This window comes from Caenorhabditis remanei, chromosome II (assembly GCF_010183535.1).
Source record: "Caenorhabditis remanei strain PX506 chromosome II, whole genome shotgun sequence".
NCBI lineage: Eukaryota > Metazoa > Nematoda > Chromadorea > Rhabditida > Rhabditidae > Caenorhabditis > Caenorhabditis remanei.
Window position 1 is genome coordinate 9,739,515 of NC_071329.1, and position 12,656 is coordinate 9,752,170.

The 12,656-nt window shown below is 36.1% G+C and overlaps 3 protein-coding genes across 3 annotated transcripts; all 3 read left to right on the plus strand.

Moving 5' to 3' along the window:
- Positions 1 to 2,630: 2,630 nt before the first annotated feature.
- On the plus strand, positions 2,631 to 2,843 carry GCK72_005670 (uncharacterized protein; the record flags this gene model as incomplete). Its single annotated transcript, XM_053725279.1, has 1 exon — positions 2,631 to 2,843. The coding sequence occupies one exon, from the start codon at positions 2,631 to 2,633 to the stop codon at positions 2,841 to 2,843; it is 213 nt and encodes a 70-aa protein (XP_053589473.1).
- Positions 2,844 to 4,602: 1,759 nt separating this feature from the next.
- On the plus strand, positions 4,603 to 6,352 carry GCK72_005671 (uncharacterized protein; the record flags this gene model as incomplete). The annotated part of the gene is made up of 4 exons (XM_053725280.1): positions 4,603 to 5,045; positions 5,851 to 5,904; positions 5,972 to 6,089; positions 6,218 to 6,352. The coding sequence occupies 4 exons, from the start codon at positions 4,603 to 4,605 to the stop codon at positions 6,350 to 6,352; spliced, it is 750 nt and encodes a 249-aa protein (XP_053589474.1).
- Positions 6,353 to 6,729: 377 nt separating this feature from the next.
- GCK72_005672 (uncharacterized protein) lies at positions 6,730 to 8,336 on the plus strand (the record flags this gene model as incomplete). The annotated part of the gene is made up of 5 exons (XM_053725281.1): positions 6,730 to 6,780; positions 7,116 to 7,222; positions 7,803 to 7,902; positions 7,948 to 8,100; positions 8,151 to 8,336. The coding sequence occupies 5 exons, from the start codon at positions 6,730 to 6,732 to the stop codon at positions 8,334 to 8,336; spliced, it is 597 nt and encodes a 198-aa protein (XP_053589475.1).
- Between the last annotated feature and the right edge of the window lie 4,320 nt (positions 8,337 to 12,656).

Genomic DNA, 12,656 nt, shown 5'->3' on the forward strand with positions numbered 1-12,656 from the left:
CTTAAAATCTACATAATCTCTACTGTAAAAACTAGTTTGTAAATTCAAATTGTAACTTTTTCTCTTCTCAATTGACATTCCACCTACTCATTTATCTCTTTAAAATCGTTCGGAAATCAATTGCAGTTATCACCTGTCTCGACTTTTTAGTGCCAATTTATTTTCATCTCATTTGATTCTTTCCTTTTCCCTGCAAAGTGTCTACCTCTTTTTTCCATAAACAGAGACCACCTAGAACAGATTCTACAAAATTTTGATGATGAGTCAATCATGAAAACTAGACCAAATACTGCAAATGAAATAACAAGAATCATGACTCATGACAGTTTTCGTTTCTAAATGTTCCGTGATGAACCTGAATTGTGAAGAATGTAATGAATGAGTCAGAAAGAATTAAACAGACGGATACCATATTGTGACCACATGGATTGACGGACAGGTTGATATATTACCTTGATGGTTCTGAGGAAAACATTTGAAGAATCTCTAGATGAGTATCTTAGAAAAAAGGGCATGTTGGTGTTCTTTTCTTAGAAATTTAATTTAATTATTCACTGACTTCATTAGTATTAGGTTGATAAAACACGACAAATCCGGAAAGAAACAGGATAGAAAATTTTCTTGGGAGTTCTAAAAATAGCTGATAACCTTGTTAGAAATTTCAAAAGATGTTCATTGCAATGGTCCTATTTCAGAACTGTACACTACAGTTCCGTAATTCAAATCTTCTGGAAAAAACAAAGTTTTCGAAAACTCTATTTGAATACTTCAGCACATGTTTCTCTCAGAATTTAATCCTCATTTTCCTCAAAAATTGAGAAAACAGGAAATCAAGAACATTGTTATGTTCGTCAAATTTGTGCATAAACCATCAAAACATGAATACAATTTCTCAAATAAAAAACTCATCAAAAACTATTTCTATACATTCCTTTCGATACTATCATCATCTCAACTTTTGAGTGTCTCGTCTCGTGTTCAACTCGGACTGTAGTATACAATAGGAATATGTGTATATGCGTATTGTATGTGTGCACGTACTTTTTTCTTTTCTTATTCTTTACCTCGCCCATTTTTTCCCATTTTTTCTTCAATATCGATAAATTTCTGTTGTTCAAACAGGGAGTGTCTCCTTTCCGTTTTCGATCTTTTGGCTCACATTCCAACTTGCCACAAAACTCGAAAGAAATCGTATTCTGTCTGTCTGAACCCTTTCTTTCCCCGAAACAAAGATGTCACTTGAAAAGAATTCGATTCCAATGTTTTTGATATTTATTTCTTTTCCGTTGCTCAGAAAGAAGCACAATTTCTCTTTTGTTGTTCATTCTTACTATTCAATTTTTGTTTTCCTTCCCATACAATTTTTCGTTTTCACAATTTTCTTATCAAAATGTGACGAATTTTTCGGATAAGAAACATAAAGTAGAACAATTGAATTCTAATGAGTCATTTCATTTCATTTTCAATTGAGCAGAAGAAGAAGAAGCGAGAATCATGCCTAGAATACCAAGAATGTTGAAAAGAAATAAAAAGAAATGAAAAAATAAAAAAGGAATATTGCTGACCTCAAGCAGGTGTCTTGCACATGTTCTTTCGAGACAGACGATGGATATCGGCGTCTGTCAGAAAACTGTGTTTCTATTTCACAGACTTAAGCTGATGTCTCGTGTCTTTTCAATTCATTTCGGACATTCCAATCCGCTCTGAGAAACACAGATTTTGAAATTTGACAAACAGTTTCCCACCAATTTACATGTTTTTCTCAGGTTTAATCTATAGAAAAGGAGTACTATTTTTGATGAGAGGTTGACATACAACTCCAAAGCATTTTCATACTAAACCTTCAATTTTTCTATCCAATGTAGAATTCAGAGTGGTATTTTTGAGTACCAGAATGAAGCAATAGTACATTCCTTTCAAAAAATTTCATTGTGATTTCTGACACTAATAAAATACAAAAATGAAAAGACCATTATATTCTCTAAGCCTAAATTGACCAGATCAGAATGCGATTTCTTGTATATTTTTGTAGCTTTGATCAATGAATCAACAAAGTTTTTCTCTGTCTTTTACGCGTCCTTGGAAGCTAACCAGACAGAAAAAACCTTGAATTCTGTGTTGTTTCTTTTCCTTGTATCCATTCTGTCTGTGTTCCGCCATTTTCCCACGTTTTCTCAACACAAGTTGTGTGATCTTCAACTGATCTTTTTTCACTTTTCTCCACCCGAATCACATCACCCACAAATCATAAAAGTGAGGTATATTGATGGGGGTTGTCCTCTATTTTTTCATCTTCTCACACAAATGACTCATCGTCTCTCGGCCCAAGTGCGAACGTACAAACATACGTAAAGACCAGCACTAGCCAGATAGGAGACAAACAGTCAGACCAAAACCAGCAAAAAGATGCCGGTGACTCATTTACAGCTTCTCCCCACCTTCTCTATTTCTCTGCGTCTTTTTCTCGTTCACACTGTCGTTCCGTGGGGAAACCACGCCCACTGACCGCCCTTTTCTTTTGCCATCTCCTCCCCTTTTTATTCGTTTTCTATTCCTGACGGTACACCATCTACACATCAGAACATCATCAGAAGACGTTAGGATACTGCAATTACAAGAATTAGGCAACGATGCACAGCAACTGGAGTCATCACAATGCATACGATGAACCATCCGTCTCCTCATCTGGCTCCTCTTCCTCTTCTGTAGCAGCTAATCTGAGTTCTAGTTATAATTCTGATTCAAGGAATTGCATGGGAGGAGGAGGAGGAAATGGTCAGTATGGTGGAGGACTTGGTGGTTATGGGGACTATTCCCCTCATATGGAACCAATTAATATGTAAGTTACTGCAAAATACCTGTCCTTTCTTGTCTGAAAATCTTTGAAACCCTGAACGGGTCCTGGTTAATGAGAATTCTAAACATATCTACTCTCAAAGTTTTTTCTTGTTCGAAACAGTTACTTTTAACAATTGCTGTTGCTGCTATTTCTGATCTACCTATATTTCCTTTTCCACCAATGAGATGCTTACAGTACATTTTTTCATTACCTTTTCAGTTTTTATCTGGTACAAAAATGATGTAGTTTACAGTCGTGTTGAAAATAGATTAATTTTGATATTTTCAGCCAAAATCTGCTTTGAATATTGGGGACAGTTCATAGGTCTAAAAACTATCTGAATTAATCTTTAGTTCTAATTAACTTTTCTTGTCTGATCCACTAGTTTACGTGTATCATCTAGTTGCTTTGACTGTGAATTTCAATAGATTTCTAAACTTTTCCGCAAAACCTCTCTCCATTAAATAATCACGTCATTCGTATCACTATCATTCATATTTTCCTCCCCAGAAACAATCCATATTTTTGTACCTGCGTCTCTCCATCTCCTATGATCTCTCACTCTTCCTCTTCTATCAGAATCTTATCAGTGTCTCATCTACATACTTACACACCCATTTTCCATCTTTTCTTGACAAAACGAACAACAGTTTTCGTTTCAACATACAAAAACGGCTTGGAAGAAAAATGGGTGACAAGGGGGATTCCCGATGAAAACCTGTTCGTTTCGCAATTATTTCGAAAGAAATCGAAAGATTTACGGAAAAAGGAAAAGTTCTAGAAGAAGAAGATAGAGAAAAGAAAAAGAAGATACAGAAGGGAATGGACTATGAACTTTTCGGGATTCTCTCAGACGAATATCTATTAGATCATATCAACAGACAGTGATGTTGCAAAACAAGAATTCAAATCAGAAACTAGAAACTTCAGTCTAACATCTTCTTTTTCTTCTTATTCTTCTTCTGACCTATTTGAACTTTTGCACATATATTCACAAGAAAGTTGTAGACATAGTTAATCCATTCTAATTTTCTCTTTTCTTTTTTCTTCCTTTTCTTCTGCTATTTCTGTTAGTTCGTGCAAATCAAGCTAAATTTCTCCTTCATTTTTTGTATTTTTCTTTTGGATGAACGTTGGTTTTTTTCACTTTCTATGCCGAAAACTTGGAAAAAGGAAGTAGACATTGAACAATTTCGGGTTAGAAGTGATTTTTGATAAATGGGGTCTTGAAAAGGGTTTTTTTGAGAGAAGGAAGCAAAAAAGATGAAAAAGAAAAGAACAGTTTTCGGTCTAGGCAACCCTAAAATTTCTGTTTGAAATCGATTTTTGGAAGGTAAGTTATATTACACAAGAACTGTAATAGTAAGTGTACTGTTACCGTACCAAGTTCATATTTTCTTTTAATCGGTTAATATAACCTTTAGTTTCTGTTTAACAGTAATTGTGTAATAACACTTTATTGACAGAAATACGGTACCTGAGAGAGAAAATTAGGTTGTTCTATCGGTTTTTCTTTTCTTTTTTCATCCAATAACTTTTAAAGACAGCAATTAAACTACTTTGACTTCTGTTTTTGCTTTGAAATTCTTCATTCATTCCGCTTTAAAATTAGTTTGTCAGATTTCAGCTTTTCGTGTAACATTTAAAACAATTAATTAATCTGCAACTTATGGCTCAGTTGAGGTCCAGAGTTTGTATCATGGAAAACACTCGATTCTCTGCTTGAATCTTAGCTATGTTCCACCTAAATTCAAAAAATCGTCATGACATCACTTATTACTATCGAGAATTCAAATTCTGTGTGGCACCCGCCGACACCATTTCTGAATCACCAAACGAGAGAGCATACTGATTCGGAGAGACTCAGATTCTTCTTGTTCGCTCCTCCCAACTTGTCCTTTAACCCTCCTGTTCTGCTCATTCAAACACTTTTCGACAGTCGGAGAAGTACGATGATGTCCTATCAGCCGTGGATGACTTCTCTTATGAATTCGAATGTTCCGTCTCCATTTCCAATGAACAGTCCGTATCCTAACGGATTTCCAACCCCGTTGATCTTCTCCCCTAACACGACGTTCAATTTTTGTATTTCTGATAATTCTAACTATACTTCGGACACCTCAACTTCCACTATATCCACTCCAAAGTCATCTCCAAACGTTCCCGAACCGAAGACTCCATTCTTCGATTTCTCGAACTGCGAACTGTATGTTATGTTTTATTTCTTTATTTCCTATCTTCTCTTTTTCTTTTTCATTATTTTAGCCCACCCAGCGGAGGCTATAAAGATTTAATGAGGGAGTTTTACCTTTTGAAAGTAAGAAATCATTCTCCCGCAAACCTCTCAGGGTCGTTTGCCCTTTTCTTGTACTTATTCTGCAGAAAACGGAGGTAAAACAACTAGAACTTTCGATTAGTCAAAAGAGAAATCTAAGCTCAATAGTGATCTCTGTCAAGAAGTGAATAACCTTTCGTTTTTTTCTCAGACACTGACGTGAAAGAAGTTACTCATTCCCCTAAATCAGATCATTTGTCTTGTCTATCCATCTGAAAAATGAGGCCATTTGACGCTCAGTTTCATATGAAAGTATCAAATTTATACAGTTGTTTTGTCTGTTTACATATAATTGTACGTATCGAGCTGCTTTGAATCAACAAAATATTTGTTAATCCGTCTAAACCCTCTTCTCATCTTCTCAATACCTTCTCTTCCTCTTTCTATTAGCCGACGAAATCTGTGTGACTCAGAACACACATAGACATATACAAGTGTACTTCTCGGAAATCTCTATGTAAGGATTAGTTTTTCTTTATGAATCACCGGAAGGTTCCATGGCAACTGCAGCCGTTTTGGAGGGGCGGAGCTTTGTGCGAGCTCAAGCTCCTCCCACTTTTTTGGCTTGTTTTGCGAGTCGGCGAGCATTTAGAAAGAGAAAAAGAAGAATAAGAAGAGATTCTTCATCTCTCTTATTTCCACATTTGCCACATTTATTTCTTATTCCTAATTTAAGAATGAGCTGGGATGCAGAGAGTATGGGTATGACACCCGAGGAGCATTTGGAATGGTAATATACAGAGAAAAAGAAAATATTGCATTTTGAGTATTCTTTTATTAATTTGTTCTAATTTCAGGATGTCAATGGACGATCAAGAAAAGAAGAAATTGGAGAGAAAGAGAGCTCGTAACAGGCAAGCAGCCAGCAAATGCCGTCAAAAGAAAATGGATCGCATCAAAGAATTGGAGGATCAGGTGGGTGTTTTTGTCTTTTTTGGTTGTTTTCTAGAAAGCGAACGCTGCTTTTTCTTCTCCTATTTTCGGAAATAAATTAAGTTAGGCAAGCAAAAAAAACGAAAGAAAAATAACAACATGTTTTGCAGGTTTTGTGCGAGAAACACCGTGGACAACGTCTGGATGCAGAGCTCGTTGAATTGAACAGAGCTCTCGAAAACTTCCGTCGAATGGTCGATCGCCACTCAACAAATGGATGCGCAAATAACTCAGTCCGTGCTTAAATTCCCTGTCCGACTGCCTACTTTTCTCTTCGTTTTCTTCCCATCCCGATTATCATTTCACTACTGGCAATTACTTGAAACAACTAGTGCAATTAGTGTTAATAGAATCCCCGTTTCCCACTTTTTCTCTTCTTCTCAACATTCCCTTCTCAGGGTAGATTTCTTCTTCTTTTGTAATATCTTTATTGAGTGTTCACTCCTTCTCTGATAAGATACGGTATTCAAAATTCAAAAATTCTTAAAAATTCAAAAAACTAAAAATTGTGATCATCAAAAGTCTTTTTTCTTTCTCTCTGTCCCCGTTTTTTATTTTTATTTCTCTTGTTTTTTTCTCACGAATAAAGCAATACATTTTCTCATTTCTCAATTTTCGGGCAATGCATTTTATCCAAAAACTCTTCGTTTCTTCAAGTACGAAGCTTTCATCGGTATGTTTCTATACACGATCCGAGTAAAATGATGACTCGATCAATAAATGATGACTTCATCTCATGGAAACGTAGTCATTATGATTTATCAGACCTTTTAATAAGCTAAAAACCGAAAATGTGGGCTGCCGTGTGAAAGGGAAGATATTTCTCGAAAAAGGAACTACATAACATCTGATTCATCTCAAAATTACAATAACCAAAACAGAAAAAAAATAAAATAAAAAAGAGAAAGGAGAGGAACGGGTGTGTTTTGCTTCTTGTGCGAATCACTCTTTCCTTGTTTTTCTTCTTTTTCTTTCAGCACGAAGATATATAAGATTTTTAGTTTTCAGGAACTCGGTGATGTAGCAACAGCATCTCTTCCGAGTCCATTGGAAACTTCAACAGCGGTTTGTACAACTCCAAATCAGGCTAGAAGAGTTCTGAAAACTATTGATGGGTTAGTTTTTTGAAGGTTAGAGACTTAAAAAAACAGGTTGACGTCAAAAATCAAATATAAAACAAGAATGACGCGGTATTCTTCATTTTGTGAAGTTTTGTGTATTCTGATATGACCGATTGTCATGGACACCTCTTTTTTATTTATTCGCAGATTCGAGTGTGCTTCCGAATGTATCTATTCTACCTCAAGAACCATTACTTCTTTGCCACCTTTTAAAATTTTCGTAACCAATCCAGAACGTGATTGGGAAGAAATATCAGACAGTTGAACATGTTTTTGTTGATTTCTCTCATGTGTTGCTTGATGATTGCTTCTTGATTTATTATAATGATCACTGCCAAGTACCAATCGATCAAATCATTCATTCAGAAAGTTTTCCAATCCACTTGGGCTTGTTGTACCAGTGTTTTACAATCTAAATTAGAACTTCTGAAACGAATCAGTTCTGATAAGAGTAGTTTTAATTCATACTGATTATGGTTTGGGAGCATTTGGTAGATTTAGATTAGAAAAATCATAAGTCAGTAAACTAATTCTATAATGACAAACATTGAGAAAATCACCAAACTTTTTTCAGCCAACTGCTGGTTCTTTGTGCTGACGATGTCAAATATCTTTCGGTTATCGAAAATATGTTTGTCAACTTAAAATTGTCAAATGGAGAAGCTCCTGAAGAGGTTTAATACATCGCATATCTACTCTAATATGTAAAAAATGTTCAGCAATTCGTGCACATTCCAATTTCGATTCAGTCTGAAACCATGTACAAAATAATTGATTGGAGTCGTGCGGCAAAGAAAACCGACGAGTCGAAATTAGATTTCTGTCAGTTTTTCCCAAATATAAATATCAAGGAAGCCATTCAAATCCTCGAGGTATCAATGATTTTTACAATTTCAAACAAATGTAAAAATATTAATTTCAGGCCAGTTTATTCCTTGGACTCATCAAGCTCGAGAAATGTGCTGCAAAGTGGATTGCATCCAAGTTAGAAGGGAAGAGCACATCTGAAATGGCTCAGATTCTGGAAGTTCCGAAGGTTGGATTGAATGAAGAAAGCCAGGAACAATTAAATCAATTCAAGTTTGTCACTCCTCCATACCTCGACTGAAACTATTTTTTGGAATGTATCCCAGAAATAAATCATTTTCGAAATCTTTAATTTGAATTATCTAACCCGTTCAATCCAGACCATTTGTAAAAGCATAGTAAGCAGAAATGCAGAGAAAAACATTTGGCGAACATGGAGAAAAAGTGAAAAAAAGAGGAAAATGGCAAATATGGGTAATTGAATTGGCACCGGATACAATGGATCATATGAAAACAAAAAAGAAAAAACAAAATCAATTTGAACCAATTTTGTGCCACATGCAGACAGGTAATCCGTGTTGACGGACCATTTGAATCCAATGGGCGTTTCCAGTTCCATCGACGAGACGACCGATTACACAGTGACCGATCTTCTGAAGTCCTCCTTCATTGTCATGGTCGTAGAGCTGAAATGAATAAAGTTTTAGCTATAGAAGAGAAGATGACCATCTCACTTCTATCACAATATGAGACCTGTCCAACTTGGTTGGGGGTACATGGAAAAGAAATGATTCGGAGAAAGAAGCATCAGATGGATTGTCGTTGGAAGATGTGGATGCAGACGAGGAAGATGGTTTTGAACCACTAATACAGAAAAATAGTTAGGAATCAGTAAAAAACATGATTTAGAACTTACTCAACAGAAGATTTGTGAACCAAAGATGGATTCACAGTTGTCTGTTTCTGTTCCACAAGTCTCCTTCCTTCGAATAACATGATTCTTGCAAATGGAGAGTTATTATATGGAAGAGCTCGCGCCTTTTTCACAGTCGTTGTCACAAATTGAACTGTTGGAGCATATGTTAGAATAGTGAGAAGTTCACATGCTTCTCCTCCACAACTGACTGCTTTGTTGGCTGCTGCATACAGAGCGTTCAGATTCATTGCTTCTGGAGATGTTCGACATAGTTTCTCTTGCAATGTTTCTTCTTCTGTCTGAAAATATATATGGATTTTCAAAAAATGTTCATTTTATTACTCACAGCCAAAACTCTATCCTCAAAATCACATTCAAATGCTGTTCTTGCTCCTTGATCGTCATTCGCCAGGAACTTTGTCCACGCATCCTTGTGACATGCAACCTTCTCATCTCTCAATTCTCCATGTCGATCTCCCCATTCTCGGTGTTCATGTCTTCCAGCTCTTCCGTATTTTGTACCATTCGGACGCGGATCTCTGTGTACTCTATTGGCTCGAGCACCTGGAGCAGGTTGATGTTTTCCCGCTTTTAGCATATTCTTAGGAGCCCATCCCATTGATGGATCCGTTCCGGCTTGAGAAGCAGGCTGGAAGTATTTTAAGTTACGAATAAGAAAAATGTTGAGATCAAAAAACTAACAACTTTATGAAGATGAACTGCTTTATGTGGAATGTTCATGAACGATTGATACTCAAAAAAGTGTTTTGCAATGAAGTTCATCCCCTGAAAAAGTTAAAATGAATGCAATGCAAACAACATATTTATAAAATAATCCTGGAAATCTATTTCTTTCTGAGTCGGTCGATGGAAGTGGAATGTTTTCGAGTTTCTGCGAGTGGAACCAATCCGCCCATCTCATTTTAGAATTCATTGTGTTTCCTGTCGTCTCTTTTCTTCAGATGAAGAAGACAAGAGGAACAAGAAATAAACGATTCCGAGTACTTAGTACTTTGATGATCATCATTCAAACATTTTCTTTAATTGTTAATTTGAAAAGAATTATTTTGTTTCTTAGTGACCGTATTTCGTTATTTTAATGTAACCTTAACTCGATTCTTGCTTCATTTACATGGCGGCAGTCAGCATCAGAACTTCTGCTCCTCGGATATGAACTTCGAGAGTACTGTACTTTCGGAGATCTCTTCTCTCTCCACCAAAATGGAGCGGGAGGAACCGATGGGGTTATTGTAGTTGGACCCGTCGTTGCAACGTCGTCAGGCATTTTCAGTTAATTCGTCACTAAAAGTTCTTTCTTGAAGAACGAAAAGAATAGTTTAAAACGAAAAACAATGAGGTTCGTTGGTTGTGTTGAGTTGGAGGGTAATTGAATGAAAGGGCAAAAGTCGGAAAACGGAAAACGGAAAGCAAAACAAAAAGTGAAAGAGCTCGCTTTCTTCGAGGCTACTAGCAGGAGCTAAACGACAGAAATTGCGGTAATTGGATTCGAAATTGAATGAAAAAGACAAGAAGAAAAACGAAGAAAAGCGGGCGGTCGCTAGGATATTTTTGATGGATTTATGGGCTCAATTCCGGAGTCTTTTAATAATAGAGTGCCCTTTTTGAGAAGGAGTTTTGGAACTAAAAAATGAAATCTCAGGAAAAGGCTGATCATAAATCAAGAATGAAAAAGAGAAGCGGAACCCATTTCTTTGAAGAACTTGACACTGGAAAAACCAAAAATCGGAAGAATAGAGTTACCGTACAGTGACATGAAAACCTCGATCAAACTTTTCCATGCAGAAAATCTAAGCAGACCTAATGGAAAAATGCCCAAAAAATATTGGGAGTGAGGCCAACGGAAGTATTCTGTCATTCCACGCTGTTTTCAGAAGAGTAGGTGTCAGGAAAAGCTTTCAATTAGAATAGAAGACGTCTCGTCGTATAAGAAAAAAGACATAGGAAAATGCACAAGACGTGTCTGAAGTTTCAGTGCGCGAGTCGCTCAACCGTCGGTTAACACGAAAATATGACACTTTCGGGAGCATGGAAAAAGATGGAAAATAGGCTCCCGAGATCCTAATTGGTTTCAAAATTCCGACGGGGTTTTTTCTTCTTCTCTCTTTGTATAGAAATGTAAACGGCTCGAAGATCCATCTTTCCAACAATGGTACACTGATTGAATAGGTCGGCAATTTGTAGGCGGTGCTAAGGGAAAAGAGAAGAAGAAGAAGATTCTCAGTTTTCTATTTTGAATGAGTAAAAAAGATAGAAAGTGTCAATGGATTGGCTCAATAATTTGGTTAATTTGGTTGCTTCAAATCTTATTTTGTATACAAATCGAGTCCTCGAAAGTAAAGAAAACAAAAGAAGCTACTTTCGTCGCATTGCATTTTCAAAAGTATAAAAAAACGAGTTTGCTAGGAAAGTTGCCAAAAAACAGAGAGGTTCTAATCTCTTTTCTTCTTGGAAATTGATGACTTTTACTCAACAGACAGAGCAAAGAATAATGAGTTTCTTGAAACTAAATTGTATACTTTGGTACAGAAAATCAGCGGAATTTCTGATTTTAGGTAGAATTAGTTTGGGTACCTGCATAAATTAGATCAGAGAATTAGTACAATTCAATCAAAAGGACACCTGCTTGAACTACTGTCAGAATACGAAGTTTTACTCATTGAATTAAACTAGTTATGGGAAAATTGTGTATGCGAAACGTGTCTTGACTCGAAATAAGGCAGTGGAAAAATGGTTGAATTATCTGAATTCTACAGAAAATTTGAGAATTTTTGTTGATCGAAAGTTCAGAAATTATCTGAATGAATCTGAATATGTGGCGGAACTTCTTCAAAGAATGAATAATTGCTGGAGACTGTTTGAAGCAAGTTTTCAAGTATAAATTTATCTTATGAATCTTCAAAAAAAATAAGTTGAGCTTGAATCTCGTTTTCGAAATCTAGTTTGAATCGAAAACTTCTTCAAACTGAGTTTGAAATAAATCTTAGTAGTTTTCCGGAATTCTCAGAATTCAACATAAATCTACGGGGCTTTTATACGAGAACTGATGGCTCCTACAAAAAGAGAAAAAATGAGCTTTTTGTAGAATCTCAGGGGAGATTCCATCATCATGACTAGATCATTGCGTAACGGAAAAGGAAACCGAAAAGGAAAAAAAAACGAGGAAAATGTTGAGAAGACGCATCATGAATACCCTCAAAAAGAAGCTAAAATAGGGAAGAGAAGGAGGTTAGAAGGGGGTCAAATCCAATTTGCATCCTTCTATTTCTTCTTTTTCTTCATTCCGACACCTTTTGTTTTTTTTGAGAATATAGAAAAGAAAAGAGAAAATCAATGTGTATCATAAGCTTCCAGGATACCTTCTGTTTTCTCTCATACAAAGGAAGGAACACTTCTTGCTTTTTTACTCGAAAACATTCTATTCCATAATAAAAAGAAACAGAAAAAGGTTGCCTTTGCTTCTGAAGATTGTTTCTGACTTACTTCTTCCGTTATATTGACACTGGCGTCTCGACAATGCTCCAAATACTCGGAAATCTCTTGTTCAACGTTCAAAAGTGTCAAATCAGTCTGGACTGAAGTTGCAGTATTTGATGAACTGAAACAATACAATTGCAATAAAAGGGAGAAAAATGGAACTAGTTGCAGAGTGAAACATATGAAAAGATGAGAGTCGAGAGGGAATTA